This window comes from Ochotona princeps, chromosome 18 (genome assembly GCF_030435755.1).
Source record: "Ochotona princeps isolate mOchPri1 chromosome 18, mOchPri1.hap1, whole genome shotgun sequence".
Classification (NCBI taxonomy): domain Eukaryota; kingdom Metazoa; phylum Chordata; class Mammalia; order Lagomorpha; family Ochotonidae; genus Ochotona; species Ochotona princeps.
In genome coordinates, this window is record NC_080849.1 from 50,148,828 (window position 1) to 50,174,932 (window position 26,105).

A 26,105-nucleotide genomic window follows, 5' to 3' on the forward strand; every position below is an offset into this window, starting at 1 on the left:
TTATTTGACAAGCAGATGTAGGGAGGGAGGAAAAGAGGGAGAGAAATAGATCTTTCATTTGCTGATGCATTCCCTAAATGGCCTCAAGAGTTAAGGACCCAAAGCCTCATCCAGGTTTCCCATCTGGGAAGCTCAATTAACTTGCCGACCTCTGCTGCTTTCCCACGCGCACTCGAAGGAGCAGGTGGAACTCACAGGCATACGTATGTCGCAAGTGGCAAATTAACTCACTCCAGCGCAACGTTGGCATCCTTCCTTCAGTCTTACTGATGTTACCTTAAATGCAATTTTTAAGAACTAAGTGACAGCTTAAAATTGCATGACGTTATCACGTAAAACATTATGTTTGGACAAACAGAATGAGGAATAGTTCAGTAAAGCTAATTAGCATGTTTTTTCAGGTCCTCCAACGTGGGATATGAGGGTCTTAATGTTTAGGTCAAAACTTCACTTTTGTTCGCTGATTATGCAATTGAAATTTCTGTGTTCTTGCCCTTTAGTTGAATTTCTTATGTGTTTTGGGGTTGCCCTGTAAGAGATTTTGGTATACAAATATTTCCCCTGTTAAATGAGTTGTTTAATTTATTGGTTGCTTTGCAGTACCAAATATTTTTAATTTGCTGTAAACCCATTTGTCTGGTTTGCTTATGCTGATTTGCTTTTATGGTCCTATTAAAAAAATCACTAAGCCTCATGGCATGGAGCATGACCTTGTGTTTTCTGCTAGTAGTTTTATAGTATAGGTTTTATGTCTGAGTTTTGGATCCATTTTGAATTGGCTTTTGTGTACAGTAGTTTCCCCTTATCTACAGAGAATATGTTCCAAGACTCTGCGTGGGTGCTTGAAGCCATGGATGATAGAAAATCTGTACAACAGCATAGCAGTATGGTAATGATAACTTAGATGACTACCGGGTGACCCCTATACACAGTGTGGACACTGTGAGCAAAGCAGTGGTTCAAAACCCAGGCAGAACACAGCAGGACGGCATGAGATCATAACATACTACTCAGCATAGTGTGTGATCTAATGTTTAGGATCCATTTTGAATGTTCAATTTAGTGCTTTCTAACCAGAGTTAGTTATGCAACTGAAAGTGTGAAAATCTAAACTCAGGGTAAAGGATACACTGCATTTGATGTAAGGCTTCAATTTTATTCTGCATGTTGATAAACAGTTTTCCCAACATCATTTATTCCCAACATTTTCCGTTGCATATTCTTGGCATCTTTGTCCTGAATTGATAGAGACTAAACTCGTAAATTTCTGAGCTCTCTGTTGTGTTTGATTGGTCAGTATGTCTGCTTTTGTGTTGATTGAGATACCATAGCTTTGTACTGTATTTTCAAGTGCAAAGTGATAGTATGATGTCATTAGCTTTGTTCTTTTTGGTGAAGATTACTTTGTATATTTGTGTCTTTAATGATTCCACTCAATTTTTTTTTTTTTTTTTTTTGAAATTAAGAATGGGGGAGAGAGCTTACACCTGCTGGTCCACTTCCGAGTGGTTGCAATGATTCAGTGCTGTCCAGGCCAAATGTTGGAACCTGGAACCACATCATCCACCTGAATCTGTGGAGCCCACGTGCTTGGGCCTTTGTCTGCTGCTTTCTCGGGTGCATTATTGGAGCTAGATTGGAAGCGACACAGCTGGGCTTCCATCAGGTCTCACATGGGATGCTGCGTCCAAGAGGGCAGCGTGAGCCCCTGTGGAGTCTCTTCCTTCTTTCTGTGAAAAATACCGCTGGATTTTGAAAGACTTCTAATGAATTGTTGTAAGACTTTTGGTAATTGTTGAAACTCTAACTGCATTCATTCTTGAGATTCTTGAATTTGAGTCTTCCCCAATTTCTTTTATCAGCATTTTATGGTATTTTGTTTGCAGATTTTACATCTCTTTGATTAAGTTTTTAAATTTTTTACTTTAAGTTTTTACTGGTATGACTAGTGGAAATGTATCTTGACTTTTTTCTGATACTTTGTTGTTAGTGCACAGAAAAGATGCTGATTTTTGTATGCTGAACTTACAACCTGCAACTGTAGTGATTTTTTTTTTATTATAACAGATGTGGGTGGAGTCTTCATTGCTTTTCTTTTCAAAAGTGTTTTACTGCTTTTCTTATATAAAGTCATGTTCTGCAATTCTATTTTCTCCTTCCCAATTTGGAAGACTTTCACCGTCTTCTGTTTCCTAATCCCAACGCTGTGTGAGACAGAAGTAGCAAGAGTGGGTTGCCGTCCCTTCTCGGCCTTTCTGCTAGGATCAGTTGTAAGGGTGGGCTTCTCTGTTTTGTTCCTGATCTTACAAGAAGAGCTGGTAAGTCTCTGCCATTACGTATACCACCTGTGAGTTTCTAATATGTGGCCTTTATTATGTAGAGGAATTTTTTTCCGTACCTGATTTGTTGAGATTTTTTTTTTTAAACCATCGAAGGCTGTATATATCGTCAATGTCTTTCCTGTATCTGTTGATTGTATGATTTCTGTTCATCTTGTTAATGTGATGTTTCCACTTCCAAATTTGCACAAGGTTGATCACACTGCTTCTCTTGGACAGGGATCACCGGATGGTGGAGACATCCTTTTGATACGTGTTGCATTTGGGGTTTTTTTAATTTTTATTTTTCTTGATACAGTTCCAGAGGCTCAGGGGATTCCCCTTCTACCCTCCTCACTCCCCTACTGTTTCCAAGTCCATTATTCTGCTATTTAAGTAAAATAAGCCCATCGGAAAAAGACAAATCATGTTATTTGTTATAAAGCAACTTTCATGCAAAATATAAGATTAAAGATAAATAGCTAAACAGCTATACACATATGTTCACCAAGAAGCGAAGATGGACTGCAGTGTGCTTTGCTACTACCAAATGAAAGGAGGATTTCCGGTGAAACTGATCAATATTTGTTGACAAAAGGATACTTAAATAGCAGAAAGTATGTTGAATTGGCTTAGCTAGTATCATGTCGGACCTGTTTGTGTTCATTAGGGATATTGACTCATATTTTGCCAAGTTTTGGTGTCCAAGTAATGTTGACCTCGTCCGAGGAGCTGGGAAGGACTCCCACGTCCGTTGTCTTGTGGATTGGTGTGGGGGTGAATTGAAGAAGAATCAGTGCTCGTTCTTTTCAAGCATTAGCTGGAATCATCAGGTTCTGGGCTTTTCTTTGATGAGAGAGAGGCTTCGGTGACTGCCTCAGGCAGATCATCGGATCATCTGATGCTTCCTGATTCTGTATTAGAAGGTTATGAGTGTCTAGGACTTTCCCCAATTCCCTGCATTTTCTTACTTTGCAGGCGTGCAGTTGCACGCAGCCATCTCTGAGCATCCTTTGTAATTCTCTGCTGGCTTCACCTAGTTGGAGGTTTATCTGATTTGTCTGTTCAAAAGGCATGTTGGTCCTTGTGCTGCTTGTTTTCCTGGTCTCTGTCTCATCTGTGTCTGCTCTGATTTTTATAATTCCTTCCCGCTACTAAGCTTGGGTTTGGTTTGATCTTCTTTCTCAGTTTCTTTTTATACTGTTTGCTAGAGTGTTTATTTGAAATCATTTTTCTTTTTTTTTATGTAGGTGCTTGTTGCTTTCTCTCTTAGAACTTGGCTTAGTACTTCTCTCAAGTTTTGGTATGCAGTATATACACATTCCTGAATTACTTGCATATATTTATTTACTCTCATTTTTTTCATTTTACTTGAAATGGGGATGGGGCAAGGACGAGAAAGAGAAAGAAAAAGAAAGGGAAAGAAAGGGAAGGAAAAGGGAGGGGAGGGAAAAGGAGGGGAGGGCAGGGGAAGAGAGGGGAGCGCAGGGGAGGGGAGGGGAGGGGAGGGAAAGAAGAGGAAGGGAGGGCTGTTCATCTAATACCAAGTTCTCTCTCCAAATGTCTGCAACTGCCAGGAATGGGCCAATCTCCGGCTTTTAGTCTGGAACTCGGTCCATGTCTCCCCCATGGGGTGGTAGGGACCAAAGCACTTGGCTTATCATCTCCTCACCCTGAGGTATGCCGTAGCAGGCAGCTAGAATTCAGAGTGAATCCCCCCAGGAAGCGATGTGGGCATCCCAAGCACTGTGCTTACCACACACCAAAGCTCACCCCTCAAGAAGGGTAATTTTATTTTTCAGTTTTGAAAGTTTATTTTTGATTAACATAGAACAGACTTGATGTGATCTGTAGATACAGTTCTAAGAACACAATGACATTCTCCTCCTCCCTCCTTTTTTTTTTTTTAAAGATTTATTCATTTTATTACAGCCAGATATACACAGAGGAGGAGAGACAGAGAGGAAAAACTTCCATCCGATGTTTCACTCCCCAAGTGAGCGCAACGGCCGTTGCTGTGCTGATCCGATGCCAGGAACCAGGAACCTCTTCCGGGTCTCCCACGCGGGTGCAGAGTCCCAATGCATTGGGCCGTCCTCGACTGTTTTCCCAGGCCACAAGCAGGGAGCTGGATGGGAAGTGGAGCTGCCGGGACTAGAACCAGCGCCCATATGGGATCCCAGAGTGTTCAAGGCGAGGACTTTAGCCGCTAGGCCACGCCGCCGGGCCATCCTCCCTCCCTTCTTATCTCCTCCCTCTCTCCTCACCCCCTCCTTCCCTTCTCACCTCCCTTCACTCCTTCCTTCTCCATTTCTCTGTCCCTTTTTTCTGGTTTTTTTTTTTTTTTTTGGTTAATATATTTTAGATTTACACTACAGCAAAAGGGTTAATAATTCACTGCATACAAAGTTGACACATAAATGAAAAAAGGAAAATATCTTAGTTTAGCGGGAATACAGTCAACACCTATGAAACAATTCTAAATAGAAAAATGACCATTTCACCCTTATACAGTATATTATACAGTAATTATACATCATTAAACTGTAGTAGTATAACATCCTTTAAAAAAAAGAGAAAAAGTATTTGTTTTTATTTGAAGGTTGGAGTTTTACAGAGAGGAGACAGAGGGAAGGTCTTCAGTCCTCTGATTCACTCCCCAAATGGCCACAACTGAGCTGATCTAAAGCTGGGAACCTGGGGCTTCTTCCAGGTCTCTCATGTGGGTCCAGGGACCCAAGGCTTTGGGTCATCCTCCACTGTTTTCCCAGGACACCAGCAGAGAGCTGGACCAGAAGTGTAGTATCCTGGACACAAACCAGCACACATATGGGATGCTAGTGCCATAGGGTGGAGGATTAGCCCATTGTGCCACCATGACAGTCCCAGCAGTATATGACATGCCTAACTTGCTTGGCTAAGATGTACAACAAAGTTTTACAAAGCTGTATTTGCAGTGATGCTGATCCACACAAGAAGGTGTCTCTTGATTGTTCAGGAGTTTATTTAATTTTCATGTATTTGAGAATTTTCTTTATTTCAGATAATTCCTGTTATTGATTTCTAGTTTCATGGTTTCGTTTTGTGGTCAGAGGAGAGACTTGCTATGATGTCATTCTTTTTCAATTTATCGAGACTTGGTTTGTGGCCTACTTCCCTCCTGGCGACCCTTGGGTGTACCTTGGGCTGAGTGGGTCCTTGCAGTGTGCTGGGCAAGTTGCTTGGGTGCCTTTGGTCTTGCTGATTTTCTCTCTGGATGATCTTTCTGTTGCTGGAGGCAGAGTAGCAAAGTCCACGCTGCATTCTATCTGCACCTTCACATCTTCACAGGGTTTTGTACGTTTCAGTGTTATAATGTTGAGTGCGCACCTATTTCCAACCGTGATAGCCACTTGGTGAACTGTAATGTATTTCTCAGTCACTCTCAGTTGCCTCCTTTTAGGCTCAATGGATGCTTTGGTGAAAGTAGAGCTAGGCCTGCTCTGTTTTCTTTTCTTTTTCTATTTGTATGCAACTTGTTTTCCCCTAATGCCTTGCTTTCAATCTATGTGTGTGCTTAAACTGGAAGTTAATAGGTATGCACACAGCATGGTTACTTCCTTTTTTTGGTGTATTCAGGGGCTCTGTCTCGGAATGGATAACTTAATACATTTCTAGTTAAAGGGCTTGTTGGCAGGTTCAGGGGTGATTTCTGGGTATTTTGTAATTTTTTTCTTTTGCAATTTTGTTTGTAATTTGATAATTTTCCTTAGTAATATGCTGTGCTTTTTGTGTTTTATCTTTTTTGTATCTACTACAATTCTTTGCATTGTCGATACCATGAGGATTATATAAATAGTATTTGTTATTATAGGCTCTTTTAACATGGTAATAACTTAAAAGTTTGGTTACATTTTAAAACATTATTGGTTTTTCTTCATCCCTTCAACATTTGTTTTTGATATCAACCTATAAACAATTAGTGTAGCAATTATTGTTATTAGTAATAGCTATTATTTTTCATGGTTTTTGCATTTAACCTTCATGCTTGCTGGTTAGAATTTTTTAAAAGTTTCATTTATTCATTCAAAAGGAAGACTGTCAGAGGGAGAGACAGAAAGAGCGAATGAGAAATGATCCTTCATCCACTGAAGTAGTCACGGGAGCCAGGGCTGGGCCAAGTAAGGCCGGGAGTCAGGAACTTATGGTCATCGTCAGCCATGTGTGTGGGAGGGACCCAAGCAACTTGATCATCTTCTGTTGCCTTCCTTGTCAGAGCAACTGAACTTGAATCAGAGCTCTGACCTGGGGTGCAGGCATTCCGGGTAGCCGCTTAGCTAACCTCGCAATGCTGACTCCCGCTGGTTGGATTTCAGGAACAGGAACCATGCACTTGAACTTACCCTTTCTCTTCATGCTCAGTACAGTGAGAAATGGGGAATCAATGCTGAATGTGTGAGATCTACTTAGGAAGGGACGCTTGAGCCAGTGATCACTGATCCCCTGTCCGACGCTGTTGGTGTGCAGCCTGGTCCCTTTAGGTGCCTGTTAATGACATTGTCCCTCTCTCCTCTCTCCCCAACCACAGCGTGTGCATTCCGCTACAATGGGCTCTCCTTTGTCTACCTGGTCTACCTCTTACTCATCCCTCTCTTCTCAGAACCAACAAAAGCCACAATGCAAGGTAAGACACTTACTATGTAACACCAGAGTTTGTTTCAGTATATTTGCACATGTGTGTTTTTCTAATGGGGTAGATGTTTTCTGAGCAACATGGGTGGCCCAACAGGGAGTGGGTGTCAAAGATGTGAACAGCTGCGCCAAATAGAACTGTAGAAGATGTTTGTGATCATTTCTGTTGTCACTTTCCCAGTTATTTTTCTCACACAGTTCCATATGAGGTCTTTTTTGTATGCTTCAGGGTATAGATAGAATACTGTATCCAGTTAAAACGAACTCAGAATAGCTTAAAAACATGACAGATAGCATGCAGTATCGGCACATGTGATCCCATTCTGGGGTGTTGGGGAGAAGTCAATGCAATTGTTAAAGACGCCTGTGTTTGTTGAGGCTCTAATTTGGAGGCATGGTTTGGCTTCCTAATTTATTGATTGGAAGTTCTCCCACAAGTAGAAAAAGGAAACCAGGATTACTTATTTTAATAAACTGTTCTTAAGAACAGTTGCAGTACGAGAAATAGGGACTGTGCCAAATGCCCTGGGTGATTTGAACAGCCCCAACGTTGTCTGTTCCTATGAAAGGAAACTGCACTTGACCCACCCTAAGGAGCAGCATGAGAAAGGTCCTTGGTGGTGACTCTTGCTGGTGAGGGACTGGGGAGGAGCAAAGACCATGGTGTTTGCAGGGCAGTACATAGTGACCGCATCTTTTCCATTCTCTGCATGCACCATTCAACTGTAAGGCGCAGGAAGATCTTCGGCTCAGTGCTGGTACAATAGGAGTTATGTGCCATGTTGATTTTCCTGTCACAATACAGGAAATGCTTTATGTTCCTTAAATTCCTACCACAAAAACCTTAGGAAAGGTTAGAGGAACGTGAGTTTGCATAAACCCTTCTCCCACCCAGCAAAGCCTAACTCCTGAAGAGATGAACATAAGCAAAGCGGTTTCAAGTCTCTGCAACCGTCAACTTCTGCCTTGTAACTTGATGCTCATTTTTTCAGAGAAGGTTTTATGTGAGGTCAGCTTTAAAAATGGCCACCTTGATACACTTAATTGCATTATCAATTACTTTTTTTAAAAAAATCTATTTTATTTTTATTAGAAAGTCAGATATACAGAGAGGAATAGAGATCCTCAGTCCACTGATTCACTCCTTAAGTGACCTCAACAGCCAGAGCTGAACCAACCCAAAGCCAGGAGCCCATAGCCTGTTCCGGGTCTCCACTACGGGTGCAGGGGCCCAAGGCCTTGGGCCATCATCAACTGCTTTCCAAGGCCACAAGCATGGAGCTGGATGAGAAGCAGGACCTCCAGTATTAGAACCTGTACCCATATGGACCCTGGTGCAGGCAAGTTGAGGACTTTAGGGTCCAGGCTACTGCGTTGGGCTCATATTATCAATTACTTGTGTATCAAGTTGACTTCTTAGTATTTTATTTGGAAATGAGGTAAGTGGGATGTGCCCCTTCGTACTTACAGGGTGGCCTAATGACTTTTCCTTTATTCCAAACTAGTGAGTCCTGAATGTTGAAACAACAGGTGCACCAGGGACTGACACCGCCAAAAAGATCACAGGGGAACATAACATAAGAAGCAGAAGAAATCCTCTTTAAGTTAAGAAATGCCCTGAATCAACAAGATGCTACCAGGCCAAAAAGCAAATAAAGCACTAGGAAATGCACACATGTCCTCCGGTGCTGCTCATGATAGGAAGGGAAAGGAAACAGGGCCAGAAGAGAAACCCACTGGTGCCTTTCCCGTTGGAGGCAGCCTTGCAAGAACTTGTTTTCCTCTCTCTGCATTTCAGCGTCAAGAAACATGACTGATACTCAACCCAGCCCCCTTCGTTTGTTTGCTTCCCTAATTGCACCAGGACTCCAGGAAAGGATGCCCCCTGTATTTTTTCCAAACTTATAGGCTTTATAATTTTCATATTCCTAATAGTCTGTGTATGAGACATCCTGGGTTCTACATCCTTGGTGGTATGAAGTCCTAGGTGGGCCAGTAAAATGGAACCAGCACAGTGGATACACTGTGGCTTTTCAGGGGGGCTCTGGTTCAAACACATTGAAACTGTTGAATTTTGAAACAAAATTTAGTTTGTTTTGTTTCATCATGAATCGGTAAAAAAACATTGGTCCATTCGAAGTACTATTGGCAAGCTCTGTATTACCTGCTCCCAGAGAGTCTGTGACGGAGACAGTGGCTGAGTCTGAATTTGCCACCAGAGCCAGTTAGTCCACTGTTCATTGCTGGGACTGCGAACTAGTGCAGACCCCACTTGAACCAGAGAAACGATTGGTGTATGCAAACAGCACTTCCAGTACTTATCTGATCTGCATCTGGGCTCATGGGCTTTTTTCTCTTTTATGATTTTTTTTATCTTGTCAGTTTACCCATATGTCTGCCCAGTGTAGGTCAAATGTTGATACGGTACGCTGGGGTGTGATTTTTCGATCTACATCTTGGGGCAGTGTATTAACCCATTTTTTGTTACTCTAATGAAATACCGTAGGCAACCTACTCTAAAGGAAAGGGATTTACTTAGTTCACAGCTCTAGAGGTCCAAGGACATAGCTACCTCACCAGCTTAGCTTTGGAGAAGGACTCAGGATGATGCTGGGGGCATGTGATGAAAAGCACAGGCCACATTGTAAGATGGGCTGCCAGAGTCTGATTCAGGGATCAGGCTCAGACTCAGGAGAGTGAACTCAGATGTTACTGGAGTACTGTTTTCATACCCTCTGAGGACAGAGCACCTGGGGGCCTGGAAACCTCCCACTAAACCCTGGCTTCTACAGGTCCACCACCTTCCAGCATCGCCACGCTGAGGATCAGGCTTCTAACAGGTGAACCCTTGAGGGACAACGAAGGTCAAACCAAATCAGACAATCCAAAATGCTCTTTAGGAAATGGATATCCACTCAACATAGCTTCCCTTATCCACAGGGAATAGGTTCAAAGTGGATGTGCTCCAGCGGGCGTCCGAAACCACAGACAGCAGCAGGGTGGAGAGCAGGCATTTTGGACCTGCCCTGGTACGGTGTCATTGCAGCCCACCTCTCCTTGTGCATTTGGAGTTCTCAGGCAAGAGGCTTTTCTCCGTCCCACAAGGTCATCTGGAAGCCTTTCCCACCAGCCTTGGGGTTTGCTCTACCACCTCCAACTCTCCGGCATGAATTCTTTCACATCCTCCTCATAGGGTGGGAGACACAGGTTAAAAATAAACATGCATTGTCATGGTATTTACTGAAGAGTAAGGAGTGTTGTTACCTTGGCTTTTAGGGCATGGAAACTGAGCCACAATTTCATTTGATTAAGTTCATTTAGTCTGTTTGTACCTTCCAGTGTGTAAACAACAAATTACAAGTATATACCTTTGTTGCTACGGATGCATTTCCAGGACTCCAAAGAGTGCCTGATCCGCAGTAGCACTCAGTAAATATTTATGGAGTGAATGAATTCATTTGTAGAGCCCAGAGTTCCAGGAGCATTGGTGGACACAGCTAGGATCCTTACTCAATCCTTGCAATCACAAACATCATAGCTTAGTCTATTGCATGCTGCGGTCTTCTGGGGACAGAAGCTTGGGGTCTGACAGTCCATGGGATTCTGCTATATTAGGTCTAATTCAGATGAGAGGATCATGAGTAATTGAAAAAAAAATCAAGACTGTTGAAAATATTTTATGCTTTTACTCGCAACAGTGGGTGTTTTATTTAAGCATGTAACTCTGTAGGAAAGGAGATGAATGTTTTCTTGCTGTTCCAAAGTCATGCGCTTGAGATTATTGAAGTTGTTTTCCATTAGCTGTAATAAACACTATGTAATTAGCTTCAGGTGGCTCACAAATAGCGAGTGAATGAAATATATAGTCCTTTTCCAGATATGTGGTAGATTTCTTATCCTTTATGATAAATGGAGTGCAACATGTTAGTCGATAGGACGGAAGAGCTTGGATGGAATGTAATATGGAAGCACATGATCTGGAAGAGAGCATGGGAAACATTCAATCATTATCGGCTAACACTAATTGCATTAGTTTTGAAGTACAGCAGGATTGCTCTGAATGCTAGAAGGACCTAGATGTCGAAACTTCATTCTTGGAAGGATTAGAAGAGGTTTTTACTAGCGCTTTGTAAATTTTGGAGAAAAACTCTGCAATTCCTGCGGCTCCTCTTCGATTAGACACAGCTGATGTTTCTTATTCTCTGAAACAGTGGTCTTGAGTAGTTGACCTGCTAATAGAAATCCAATTCCATTACTAAGTACATATTGTTATCATTTACGCTTGGTAATCCTCCCAGTAAACATTTGAAGGAGTTACTCTTATTATTCAACACTGTTACTGAAATTCTGAACTTACAGAAGAAGACTGGGTTCCACAGCGGGTTAAGAGCAAACCCCAGGACTCACAGGTGCACGCTACTCCCCACTGCGTGGGTCTGACTCACACCCTGAGTGAAGTTCAATATCCTGGGAATTTGCAAGGGCAGAAGGAAAGCTAATCATGTAATAAAAAGCTGTTGGCTGTTAGTTTGCCAGGCTCCGGACCCTAGTGTGTGGGGAGTACAAGTCCTTTAAAGGAGGTATTCACTATGCAATGGCGAAGATGAATGACGTATGTGTACGAAATCAAGAAAACACTTGATTTTAAGTGTGTTTGGTTGTTTCTCTCAGCAAGTATTAATTGAAAGACTAGCTGTCAGCAGACACTGTTAGGCTGTATGGAGGACAGGAGGGGAGAAGCATGGCTATTCGTTAGAGCAGCTTCTCAAACACATTGGGGTTTGTGTACTTTATTGGGTGGAGCTCCTCTGATGCAGTTCTCTCTGGAAGCCACCTGTTTCTGCTGGAGATGCTGTTGCTGCTCTGAACTGATCTGCTGGGACCCCAAGGGCAGTAGCCTGAGAGCCTGCCTTGAACTGGCTCCCTGGGGGGAAATCCTTTCCTTTGAAAGTGAGTTTGATTTGTGTAGCATATGTAAAGAAAGTTTAAAGGGAGAAAATGAGCGATTAAAGGAGCTTTGTCAGTTTTTAAAGGAGAAGAAAAGTCCAGACTATTTAATATGAATCCAAGTGTTTGAAGGTCATTCTTCACTGTAAATGAGGAAGTTTGAGTTGTATTTGAAACAGAACAATGCGACTGATACACATGATAAACACACAAGGGACATGTGTCAATGTTTCCTGGATATAGGTTTGTGGACATGCGTGTACATGGATAGATGTGGGGTGAATGGATCTTACATGATACTATCAGCTGAGAATACAGCACCCAGAGGAAGTACTGATGTCCTGGGTTACCCTAGAATCTTGACTGTAAGAGCCAACCAGCGCCCACTTGGTTCAGCTCAGAAACTCAGATATTCATCTGGAGAGGGTCTTGATCTGGGAGTGCTATGAGGAATATGAGCAGCCGTGTCCAGGTCATTTTTCCTGATCCAGGTCCTGATACAAACACTTTGTATGCACTTGCTCATTTTATTAGAGGACAGGAAAATGACATTGAAAAGACAGAGCCTCTGTTCTGGAATGAAAACAAAAATCTATGAAGAAGGTTAGTTTACTAATCCTGCTTATCAGTCTAGGAATGCTAGCTAGAGTTCTGTTCTGACTGCAGAATTGAGAACGGACCCAGTGTGCCCAGTCGTTCCAGGCAGTCTGGATTCCTGCTTCCCTTTTCAGGCCTACATCACTGACCCTTCCTGTGTGTCCTCCGGCTGAGGAGGATTCCTTATGTCTTGCACTTCATCTTAAAGTCTTAATTTTTGATCACATCAGGGGTAAGATACTTTTTTCTGCCAAGGGTCATGTTTATAACATCATTCACAGGCCATAAAATGATCAACATAAAAATTAGCCTGCTGTGGATTTACTGAATTTTCAAACCCACCCATAGTTGCCTTGGCAGGGCCAGATAAAAGGATTTGAAAGGTTTTATTTGTGCCATGGCTGGAGATTCCCCACCCCTGCTGAATGGTCTGGGACCAGAGGTGTACTCCCAAAAGCAGTGTCTTGTGTCTGTTCTTTGCTGGGACCGGTTGCTGCATGCTAACTGGGTCTTAACAGCAAGTTTCTTTTTGTCTGTGTGTGCACTTGCATGTAGGTGCAGATGCAATTTATCCATTCAATTATTTATTGGAGCCCAGTAAGGAAAAAAGGCTGCAGATTATACGACTACCACATCAGCCACTGTCTACAGCAAAATTACCCTAGCGGCATTGTCACCTTACAGTGTATAGGTAATATGGTGACGCTACAGACACACGTGATACAAGCACACTAAAAGACTCCTAACAGCCACGATCTTCCAAGGGATGGAATTCTTTCTAAGAACACAGTTGTCTTGTCCAAGAATCTGTACTCATGTAAGGGTCTCTATTCTAAGTGTGCTCAAACGCCGGACCACCCTGGCATGGAGAACTAAACTCCGAAGCATAGATGAATGGGAGAAGCTAATGCTGCCTCTCTGAGTGTTTATCACACCTTTATGGCCCTGCTAAGATGGCTGGTTCTCCACGGAGCAGTGAAATACAGATAATGGGTCAAGTTCTTTGCTGAGGCCAATAGGATTTCAGCAATAGACAAACACACACACCCTCCAACCTTTTCGGGTAACCATAAGAATGCTTTTAACATAGGGTGTATGGAGATTTTTCATTCCTTGTTTTGAGAAAAGGAGGTCTTTGAGATATATTTTTCCTGATAAACTTGGCTATTTTTTGTTTTATTTATTTATTTGTTTGAATTTTATTATTCCACGATACTCTGGGATTTCCCTTCCGCCATGTCATTTCAATAGTATAGTCCTCACAATCGGTCATAAGTCCACCATTCTGTTATTTAAGTGTGTCCTGACATAACAGGTGTGAACAACGGCACAGAGTCCAGCATCCTATTGTCAAGATACATTCAACAGTTTTGTTGGGAGTCCGTCTTTAATTTGGAAGTAGAGATGCACACTGCATTGTAGCTTCACATCTGTATGTGATAGTCTCTACGACACAGTTACTATACATGCCCTTAAATGAAAAGTCATAAAGCAAAATCAACAACAGAGAGAAATAATAAAACATTTACAACAACATGAAGTTAAGAACATGCTATTGAACGACCAATGTGCTGCTGAAGAAAAGATAAAGAAAATCAAAGACCATCCTGAAGCAAACGATGCTATAGTGAACTATGAGCCAGGGAGGGAACTAATAAGAAAAAAAAAAAAACCAACTTTTTTTTGAGTGAATGAAAATCAAAACAAAAATATCAAACCCTCAGAGAAATTGAAAGGGCTATTGATCTTATATTTAGCAGGAAGATTGCCTTATATCAGAAAGAAAATATGGCTTTGCTATTTTTAACCAACGTAGCACAGTTTCCCTGATGTATTTGCTTGCATTTACACTCATTACTCATTGTATATATATATTTTTTCTGTTTGTTAGGATCACTTCCAGTAGCTGGGGAAACAGAATTAAAAAAGAGTAAGGAATTAGGGGCGCCATTGTGTTTTGTTGGCAGTTAGGATCACATGAAATTTTTAGCAGATGATGTCAAGTTTTGCAAGTTATTGTCAAGTTTATGTGAAGGTGTTATACAAGGAAGGTGTATTTCATTCTCAACTGCTCTAAACGGGCCAACTTCAGGAGGAAGTTATGCTAATCTTGGGATGGAGTGTGTGTGCGTGTGTATGTGTGTGTAAGAGCATTAAAACAAACACCAAACGGGCTTTATCCTGTGTTCTGACCCAGGATATAGTTTAGCAGGATCACTAAAGGGAAGTGGTGTTCAATTTGCCTGCCTAAAGAGGCAAAGAGGTCTGCAACTTGTAAAAGCAGTGTTTAGACATCAGAAAGGAAATAGTAGCAGATATTTAAAACCACTTGCATCTGGCTTTTGTTAAAAACAGTTAAGTCTTTATACCATCAGGTTTATTTGCTACTGAGTTTTACTATGCCGTAATAAAGCACAAGGCAAGAAAATATTTAATTGAATAAATTATTAGGTCATTTTTTTTTCACCAGCATCAGTTCCAAAGGGAATGCTAAAAGAAATCATTAGGTGCTTGTTTCTTGAATTTTTGAAGAAGTGATTTTGGCCTTAAAGGTTGTTATTGGGGGTGGAGGAGCAGTACGGATGTACTATTCCATTGCTGCTTTAAATTTTAGTGCACTGTATTTTGTCAGACAGGGGGAGTTTCAGGCAACAGATAATTCTTGGTTCAGGAAACACAAGATCACATTATTATTATATGGCTAAAGAAAAGGCTTTAGCAGTCTCCAGCTTTCTGCTGTGCTTGGCTGTAATAAAACACATCAATAATATAACTTCACTTTTTATTCGCAAGCAACTTTCTCATTACGATGAGGTAGTTCACTCGGGCTAGCATCCGTTTGCTCAGCATCTCCTCCAATTCTCATTCTTTTCTTTGTGCATTCGACAATCATTTCCCAGTGCCTCCCCTGTCAGGCCTTGTCCTAGGCTATCGGCCATAAATACACCCTCTGACTGTGGGATAGGACCCAGCTGTGCCACCTGCTAACTGTTTGATCATGGGCAAGCTGCTGAGCCGGACTGCTGGTTTCCTGATGTGTTGAGACCTTGGCCCTGCTCCTGCACATTCCTTGAGAAGCTGTTCATATCGTAGGTCCTGTGGTAGGTGTAAAGCAGGTGACTAAAGTGCTCCACAGAAAGGGAAAATAGCTCCTCTCCTCCTGAAAGTGTCCAATTGTAGTTGGCCTGTTTATATGCTAGCTGAAAAAATATTTATTTGTTTATTTTGAAGGTAGAAATACAGAGCCTTTATTTACTGCCTCATTTGCCAAATGACCCCCCAGGGCTGGGCAAGGCTAAAGCCAAGAGCCAGAAAGTCCATCGTACTGTCCGCCTAAGTGGCAGGGGCCCACGCATTTGGGCCATCGTCTGCTGCCCTCTTGCACGCATTAGCAGTAAAGTGAGTCAGAAATGGAGCAGCCAGGACTCCAACCAGTATGAAGATGTGCGATGCTGGTGTTGCAAGTAGTGGTGTATCTACCATGTAGGCCCCCGGGTGTCATTTTAAACTAACGTATTTCCTTTGTTCGATATTTGCTTGTTCCAAAGACTAGACACAATAATCCAGCCTTTGAAGATTCTGATGGACTCGTTTGCTAGAAATTCTGGACTTGGGGTCCAGTGTGTTAGCCTCGTGGTTAAATCTTTACCTTGCATGTGCCGGATCCCATATGGGCACCAGTTCATGTCCCAGCTGCTCTATTCCCCTTCTAGCTCCCTGCTTGTGGCCTGGGAAAGCAGTTAAGGACGGCCCAAAGCCGCAGGAGCCTGCACCTGTGTGGGAGACCCGGAAGATGCTCCTGGCTCCTGGCTTCAGATGGGCTCAGCTCTGACTGTTGCAGCCACTTGGGCAGTGAACCAGCAGACAGAAGATCTTCCTCTCTGTCTCTCCTTCTCTCTGTAAATCTGCCTTTCCAATAAAAAAAAAATAGGAAAGAAATTCTGGGCTTACTTCATATAAAACCTCTGCCATCAGGCAGACATTTGTGCAGATTCATATGAACTGAGCTTTTGAGATGAAAATGTGCATCCTCAAGCAGTGCTAATGACCACTCACAGGACAAATAAACAGGTAGCGACACTCAGAGCTCGCCATCTGCCTCCTGGCAGGTACCCCAAGGCTGCTGCAGAGTGACCATTCTGCCCTGCGCTGCTCCTGGAGATGGACGCGGGATTATTTCTGTTACAGATAGTGAGTCAGAGAAACATACAGAGATAATGAGCCCATTCCTGCTACTGAAAGTTTAATAAATGAGCTCCCCGTACAGATAATTCACTCTCAACATATGTATTTCCCTTCATTTTCTGTTATCATAAAATTAATGACGAGTGAAAATACAAAGCTCAACTATGTTGCCCAGTTACCTAAGACACATCAGTAGGCGATGAGTGCATTTTAAGCTACTTATTAGGGTCTTTCTTTATCATTAAGCAGGAAGGAACCACACTGAGAATGCCGGTCAGACTATAGGAGGAGGAAGTATTTGAACTAGTCGCATACATATGCCGATGTGCGCTCGTTTCCCTGGATTTGCTGAGGAAGCAGCGCCTACAGTCTGACTCGCAGTCCATCAACTTCCCGCCAGAGCCACTCATCAACACACCTGTAAGACTGCCAGTCTTAACAGCTCCCCTGACTTCTGCACTGTTTTATTCCTCCATTTCTCCCTTGAGTTTTCCAAATTAATTTTGGCTTTATTTAGCTCCTGTAGCACAGATCACCAACACTGTGGCCCTGAAGGGTACCTGTGGCAAGGCACTGGTGGCCTCCCCCGGCACCCTGGAGGGAGGGTGGCGATGCTTTAAGAAGTGTGCATGGGGCCCGGTGGCATGGCCTAGTGGCTAAAGTCCTTGCCTTGAACGCACCAGGATCCCATATGGGCGCCGGTTCTAATCCTGGCAGCTCCACTTCCCATCCAGCTCCCTGCTTGTGGCCTAGGAAAGCAGTTGAGGATGGCCCAATGCTTTGAGGCCCTGCACCCGCATGGGAGACCCGGAAGAGGTTCCTGGTTCTTGGCTCTGGATCGGCGCAGCACCGGCCATTGTGCTCATTTGGGGAGTGAATCAAATCATCAGACGGAAGATCTTCCTCCCTGTCTCTCCTCTCTGTATATCTGACTTTGTAATAAAAATAAATAAATCTTTAAAAAAAGATTGGGCGCTGGGCACAGTACCTGTGCTGGGCACTTGGCCACGTGTACCCAACATCCTTCTCTGGAGTCCCTTTCCAAAGCCTGTGAGGTTTTTCTGGGTTTCTAGTCCTGGAGTCGCTTCTTTCTGTTTCTCCGCCAGCACTCTGGCTGGCTACCATTTATATCTTTGCATTTATATCTTTGCAACTCGGTGCAAAAGCCTCTTTAGGTACCTAGATCCTATGCTGGAGAGCTTGGATTGGGGTTCCAATTCCGGCTTCCGGTCCATGTGCCCACTGGGAAGCAGCAGGAGAGATAAGGTCAAAGTATTGGGTTCCTCTTACTCATGTGTGAGGACTGGAATGAGATTTTAGCTCCTGGTTTGGGGCTGGACTAACACCTGCCACAGTGAGCATCTTGGGAGGAAAGCAGCACTTTTCAGAAATAAACGGAAGTAATTCTTTGCTTTTTTAAAAACGGAATGGGACAGCATGTGACCAAATCAAATCCTAGCTTCTCCTGAGATAGCTCTTATTACAGTGTGTACTGGGGTGCCCTGGCTAAATCGTGTGCTCTTGCCCGTAATCTCCTTAGGGCAGGCCTTGACTCTACCTGTTGCCTGGAATATTGGTGGCTGAAGGCTGAGAGCAATACCCATATTTTATTTTATTGATTTTTAAAGATTTATTTAATTTTAATTGCAAAGGCAGATTCACAGACAGGAGAGACAGAGAGAATTACCAGCTACTGACTCATTGCCCAGATGGCCACAATGTCCGGAGCTGAGCTGATCCGAAGCCAGGAGCTACGCAGGTGCAGGGTCCCAAGGCTTTGGGCCGTCCTCGACTGCTTTTCCAGGCCACAAGCAGGGAGCTGGATGGGGCATGGAGCAGCTGGGACACAAACTGGAGCCCATGTGCTGTGCCCTGAGAGGCTTGTCTATCTGCAGGAACTGTTCTTGTCCACAGGGATCTGCCTTACTCTCTCCTGATACATGGCGATAGCAACCATGTCCATGAATGGCTGCTGTGGAGAGGATGAGCTCAGAAAGGCCCTGTCCTGGGCCCCCTTCCTTCACTGCCTCCCCAGAGAATAAGATGCAGTGTTTGTATACTGCACTGTACTTGACTTCTCCCTCCCTCCCTTCAACTGCTTGTCCTGAATGCACTCTCCAGCACATCCTCTGCCGGTCGGCCTCATGGATCAAATGAAGCCCAAACGTGCTTGTTTCCGCCTTGGATAGCGAGGATAATGACGCTGAGCGTTCCCACAGAGTCAGGGGACCTTGCACGGAGACAGGGCTGTTGCGGCAATTGGCTGAACAGGATGTACTCCGCGTAGGGAAGGCTGATATCTGGCCAGAATTTAATCATCTAGTTCAGATGTGTATGAACTGGACTCTGCAGGAGTGCTGTGGGTGGACGAACAGTAGTCCTGCAGAAAAGTCAGAGACTGCGTTCGGAGAACTAACTTGGGAGCGATGCACACCTCTCCAAAGGCAAGTCCTCGGTCTCCAGATACCTTGCACCTCTCTGCCCACACCTTCCTTGGCCTTGTCTGTGTTTTCTGTATAGCAGGACCATGACTGGTTTGGACAGCACAAACGGCATGTGTAGCATTCGTCCATGACACGCCTGGCCTGCCTCATTCTTCCTGGAGCCACCTCCGCAAGTGGAAGTAAATGACTAGCATGATGTGTAACCGCTGTGCCACAACTAGTGAGTTAGAAAGATGTTTGAGCAGGCTCGTAAGAGGCAGGAGAAGTGGAGAGAGTGGATGCTGGGGAGGCCAGAGGAGAGCACCCACAACAGAGCCACAGAGCACCTGCCGGCTGGCCTCCCTGCTGGGCTCATCACACGTTCTCACTCACACAATGGCTTGCTAGCAGACTGTAGTGGGTGAGGATGAAGGACTTTGCGCAGGTCACTCACTCATCAGCCAGGTTATTAAACATGAGTGTGGCTGCCGAACGTGACTGCTTAGCTAACACTTGCGCCGGTCCTTGTGAGCGAGCTGAGAAGGGCGGGCGAGGTACTCGTGCCGCGTGCATCTCTGAAGAGCGGGGACCCATTGTATCCCTACGCCATATGTTGCTCATCAAGTATTCAGCCGCCGGAGTATTCTCAAAGGCTTTGTTCTGGGAAAGTGGCTGCTCAGGGCAGGATAAAGCTGTCTGCTTGGAAATGGGGAGCCCCTGAGGGGGAAAGAGGGAGGCAGTGAGGGAACAGTGACCTAGGGAATTCAAACAAACTATCTGTGCTACAGAGTTTTTCTTTTTAAATTTTAGTTTGTGTGGAACATCCCGTCAGGGTCTGAACAGGTCCGGCACAATCTATCCATGGGGCAATCGACTGGAGGAAGGTAGCGCCATCCTGACTGGGAGCACCGGATGGATGCTTGAGCGACTGGTCCGTCCACTCATCTGACAAATGTTATGGAGTCTTCTGTTCTTGGCAGACATGAAGACGGCACCATTCGTGACTCCCAGAATCTATGTACTTACCGATGCCAAGCTTTCCGTTTTACTTCATAAAGTCTCAATCGAGTTCATCTTTGTTATCCATAGATTTTGCATTTCTGCATTGGCCTCCCTGACAACACTGACTTGTAATGCTGGAGTGAACACTCCCCGTGCTTGCAAGGCTGTCTGTGGCCGTGTGCGGGACCTGACAGTTTCCCTGCTGGCAGCAGAGGGACCCCCGCTTCTGCCACTGACGTACAGCACCCACAGGGGCCGAAGCATCCTCTCTGTAGCCTGTTGGCCGCCGTGTCGTTGGCGTTGCTGTGCTCTTGGAGGGTTATTTCACAGTGCTGAAGTGTTCCCCAATGCGCTCAAGAACAAGAAGGCTGCAGCATGAGGCCGTGTGTTCCTCTTGCCAACACCCGGGCATGCGCACTGTGGAGACAAGGACGGCAGAGCGCGGGTCTCTGTGTCACGGTTACCCTGCAGGTGCAGGGGGCGGGCTCATTTTTTTTTTTAATTTTTAATAGTTTAAATTTAATTTCCGTGGCCTTTCTGAGAAGCCCTTGTCGTTAGCTGATTAAAACTTGTATCTGAAATACTCTTTTTTCTAAGTAGAAACAGTGTTTTAGGGTTTTTGAGCCAGCTGACTGACTAAGCAAAATGGTACCATTAGAGTCTTCAGTTTAGCTTAGAAGGTTGGTTAAGGTCCTGAGTGTTCTCTGAACTTGAGGTCCCCACTGTGAACTCTGTTTCCAGCACTCTTCCTGGCTCCTTGTCGGTATGGGTCCTCCATCAGGCACATCCCGCCTGCTGGCAATGACGGTTGGTCCTCTGGTGGTCGGGCTCCTCTCAGGAGCTCATAGGCAAAGGCACTTTCAATGGAAAGAGGGTCCATGTCTTCAGGGCCCAGACACCCGCCCTGCAGCCCTGAGGTTCCTCCTTCCCTGGCCCTGAGCAAGTCCAGCTCAGGCCACTGGCTTTCAGGGTGTCACAGTTCCGACACAGACTGCTGATGATCGCTGGGGATGTGTGCTGGCTCTGTGGTGACCTTGGAATGCTTTCATGGGCGAAGCAGCAAAACTTCCTCTTCCCACACTGGCTAGCTGACCTGTGACCACATTAGGGTCAGCAGGACTGTGTGTCCAAAGTGCACGCAACCAGGCCCCAGCCAGCAGGCGTGCCGGGGGGGATGCTGACCTGCACAGCTGAGCAATGAGAGCAGTGTCTGATTGTTCTTAGCAGCCCGCCCCCTGCACCTGCAGAGTAACAGTGACACAGAGACCCGCGCTCTGCCGTCCTTGTCTCCACAGTGCACACGTCCAGGCGTTGGCAAGAGGATTTTTTTCTGCTTTTTGTGAACCGGAAATATTTCATCCTCTTGCACCAGATAATCAAAAGGTATTCCACGTCTCCATTCCCCAGGAACTACCTGAGACCAGCACCTTCAGGGGAGAAACTTTGCTCATCAACAAGTCACGCAACAACAACAATAAAGATGGGGCGCAGCTCAGACCCAGATGTAGGTTTTGATGCAGTTGCATTTGACCGTCCATGGCAACATGGTGACTGATGGTATGGAAGCCATCCTGTTGGAAAATCAGATGAACCAGGAACAGATCAAGCCCTGGTGCAGTTTTAGTTTTTCATTTTTCCAAATTAGTATAGCCCCTACATATTCACGAAGTGATATTACAAGTAATGAAAACTTGTAACTTTTTCTCACGTTATTAAGAAGTCTGTACTATTGACAGAGCCAAAAAAGGATGGACGTGATTGGTTTGAACACAAGACCAGATGTGGGGACATGATGTGGTTAAATAAACAGTGACTGACATCACCATGTTCTCCAGGGCCAACTATTTCGTTTAAAAACCCATTGCCCTTTGAGAACAATGACAGTGCCTGTGAGGGACACAGGATGGATTCTATAGGGCTGTGTTTGCTTTGAAATCATGTCTTTGTCTATTCATGGACTCGGGGCCGTGCTGCCAAGGTCATTCCCTGCTCCAAACAGCAGACTCTTCCAGCCCCTGACCTTGGTGTTGAATTGTTCTTTCTCTCCTTCCTTGGGGCCTTGGGAGTGATTGGGGGAACTTGTGGCTCATGCACCATCTGCTTCCAGACTGGAGGGCAGCTTCCGTCAACTTCGAATTTTGCCTAATTTTGAGCACATATGACAGTTGAGGATGCTTCTGGAAGGCTGTGCCAGGAGGTTTGGGGCAGTGGGTGAAGTGTGATCTGAAGGCAAAGCACTGAGTGACTCAGCTTTTAGAGTGTTTCTCAGTGTTCCCAGATGGCTGGGACTCTGGTTCAAAGACACCCAAAGGATCCTGGCTGTGTGCCCTGACTGGCCAGGAGGAGGTCTCTCCTTCCACTAGAGGGAGCTGTTTTGTACAAAACATTTCACCACTTGAAGTCTTTCAGACCATAACCCGGAAGTCTATTTCATTGGCCTCGCTCATGATTTTTCTAGAATAATTAAGATAACTTTCAATGATTATTTGCTTTTATTGGAAATGCAGATTTACAGAGAGAAGGAGATACAGAGAAAAAGATCTTCTGCCCGTTGATTCACTCCCCAAGGTGCCACAACAGTCAGAGCTTCGCCAATCTGAAACCAGGAGCCAGGAGCTTCTTCCTGGTCTCCCACGTGGGTGCAAGGTTCCAGGGACTTGAGCCGTCCTCGACTGCTTTCTCAGGCCACAAATAGGGAGCTAGATGGGAAGTGGAGCAGCTGGGATATAAAATGGCATCCATAGAGGATCCCAGTGGTTGTTAAGTTTAGGATTTAGCCCATAGGCTACTGTGCAGGGCCCTTACATGATTATTTCTTGAAGTGTTTTGGGTTTGAATTGTGAAAAGGCAAGTGTTTGTTTGTTTCGTGTTGTTCTTTGAAAAGAGGCTAATGGAAGGCAATTTTGTGAAAATCATGTTGACTGGGAAAAGTTGCACTAATTCAAGAATGCAGGATGAAACCCAAAAATGCTTTTACTGTACCTCCATTGCTAATAATTATGGGGTTGGACCAAAGATAGTAGAGGAGGCTCCCGACAATGAAGTCACAACTCCGACATGAAATCAGAACGTCACCTTGACATGTAAGAGCGTGAAGAGCTTATTTTCTATGTAAGTGATACAATCTTGAGAATTCTAGAGCCTCTGAAAGAATTTTCTTTGTAGTATCATTCAAGAATAGCATCAGTCCCTCTGCTTATGTGACCAATAATGATGCAACAGAAATGCTTTTAATTATTTTTATCGATAAGGAAGATGACGGTTATGCCCTAATTAGATTCTTGTCAACATACTCATCACATCCCCAAACTTTATTGGAAATTGTCCAAGTCAAAGTTTTGGCTATAAAGAAATACCAGTAGGAAATGAAATCAGCATATGAGAAAGGGACCTGCAATCCTACATTCACAACAGCACCATCTATAACAGCAAAGATGTGGAAACAAGCCAGATGCCTGTCAAAAACGGAGTGGGTAAAGAAAATGTGCTACATCCACTCTGTGGAATACTACTCAGCGATTAAAAGGAATGAAATTCTACCGTTTGCAACCAAATGGTCCCAATCTGAGACCATAATACTCAGTGAACTGAATCAATCCTCAAAGAGCAAATATCACATATTCTCTCTGCAGCTTTCATGCAATATACAAAATCAATAGCCCTTTCGATACTGCTTTTGCTACATCTCAGGGGAATTGATATTTTTGTTATTATTTTTGTTCACTCAAAAACATTTTTTTCTTATTATTTACTGACTCATAGGTCGCATAGCAGCATTGTTTGCTTCAAGAAGGTTTTTGATTTTGTTTCTTATTTCTTCAGTGACACATTGATCATTCAGTAGCATGTTATTTAATTTTGGGCTGTAAGTTTTCTATTTTTTCTCCCTGTTGTTGATTTTATTTTTGTAGATTTTCATTTAAGGGGATGTAGAGTAACTTTGCAGTGTGGATTATCACACACAAACGTGAAAACGCAATGCAAAATGTGTCTCTACTCCCAAATCAAAATGGACTCCCAATGAAGCTGTTGGATGTTATCTTAACAACAGGATGCTGGACTCTCTGCCATTATACGAACAATGTCAGGCTATACTTAAAGAGCAGAATGATGGACTTTTAACTGATTATAAAGGACTATACTGCTGTAATGGCATGGGGGAATTAGGGGGTGGGGAGGGAAGGGGATTTGAAGAGCCAAGGGAAATCCCAGAGCCTAAGAAACTATCATAAAATAATAAAATAAATAAATATATTTTTTTAAAGATTTATTTTTATTACAAAGTCAGATATACAGAGAGGAGGAGAGACAGAGAGGAAGATCTTCTGTCTGATGATTCACTCCCCAAGTGAGCCGCAACAGGCCGGTGTGCGCCGATCCGATGCCAGGAACCAGGAACCTCTTCCGGGTCTCCCACGCGGGTGCAGGGTCCCAATGCATTGGGCCATCCTCAACTGTTTTCCCAGGCCACAAGCAGGGAGCTGGATGGGAACTGGAGCTGCTGGGATTAGAACCGGCGCCCATATGGGATCCCGGGGCTTTCAAGGCAAGGACTTTAGCCACTAGGCCACGCCGCCGGGCCCAATAAATATTTTTTTAAAAAAGAAATACCTGTAGGACAGCTTCACTCAACTCAAGCAATTTGCACTCTAATTTTGAGAGTATGCTGGGAAGCAATATTAACTGATAAGTGCTTTGGTTTAGTAGTTAGAGCTGCAGAGATGGCACCCTCCTACTGCTCTGTATCTAGGGAGGATGAACTTGTTCTGCTACTCGAGGAGCATCCCTGTAAATTCTGAGTTTAATTCCACAAATTACCCTTCAGCCCTTCCTTCTGGTAGGGGTTGGCCAACAGCAACTCTGCGGAAAGTGAGAGCAGGTGTGGGACATCTGGGTAGGGTCCGTGAGAGGCTCTGTGGACCATCAGGTCTCAAAGGTGTCCCAGCTCTCCCAGCTCTTACTCTCAGAATTATGTCTATTTTCTGAGCCTGCAGGGACAGGGAGGATTGGAAAAGTGGCTGTATTTTGTTTCCATAATAATACATTAGGGTGATAAATCCCTGGAGGAATCTTGACGTAGCCAGAATGCTGTTTTTGCTAGTTTTTAATCATGAGCTAGATGATGGAAAGGGGAAGTGTGTGTGTGTATAAATGTCCATTTGAAATAGATCTGCATGGGCATTTAGCCTGGAGGTGAATGCACCAACACCCCTCCTGTGCATATTTGAGTTAATTCGTGCCTCTAGCTCTAGGCTCGAGTTTGCAATTGCAGGCCTTAGAAGGCAGCAGTGATGACTCAAGCTAACTGCATTTCCGCCACCTTGGAAACCTGGGTAGGGTCCCCAGCTGGCTTTGACCTGGGTCTCACTCCAGGCATTTTGGAAGTGGACCAACATATGGATGTATGGATGCTCTGTCTGTCTCTTTAAATCTTTGATTGACACATAGATAGATAAAATAAATTCAACCTGAAGAAGTGGACTAGGTAGTCCAAGAGAATGATCTAGGGGACAATAAGACAGTGAGGAGAATTACGAAACATTTGCTTGAATGCTGGAAGGAAGTCTTGACCTAGAACTCGCGTCTCCTCCAGGGAACATAGCGAATACTCCCCACAGCAGGTTGATTTGGGAATAAATCTGTTTAAGCAATGTCTCTAATACCCTGGAGCGTGGCCCAGCCTTTTGTTTCTCTTCAGCTTCCAGAATGTTCCATTTGTCTGCTTGAGTGTGAGCTTGTATAAAAAGTGTGCCATCATCTCTAGCACACAGCTGTGTCTGTGTGCAAGCAGATAACGCTGTTGAAAATCGTCCAGGATCGCACACAGTGTGAGGGTGCTTTAAGAAAAGTTCATGAACAGAAACTGTAAGGCTAAGTTTATTACTATGTCAGCATTTTTTAAAAACATGCGTATGAGTGGCCTTCACAAAACCCAAGTGAAATGAAATGTTAAAATTTCAGC

The 26,105-nt window shown here is 44.1% G+C and overlaps 1 protein-coding gene across 4 annotated transcripts in view; it reads left to right on the forward strand.

Moving 5' to 3' along the window:
* PIEZO2 (piezo type mechanosensitive ion channel component 2) overlaps positions 1-26,105 on the forward strand; it is a 405,850-nt gene that overhangs the window by 78,519 nt on the left and 301,226 nt on the right. For all 4 annotated transcript variants that reach the window (XM_058676955.1, XM_058676950.1, XM_058676952.1 and 1 more), the window contains exon 2: positions 6,886-6,981. In XM_058676955.1, coding sequence (XP_058532938.1) covers positions 6,886-6,981 — 96 coding nt within the window. The remainder of the gene's footprint in view (positions 1-6,885; positions 6,982-26,105) is intronic.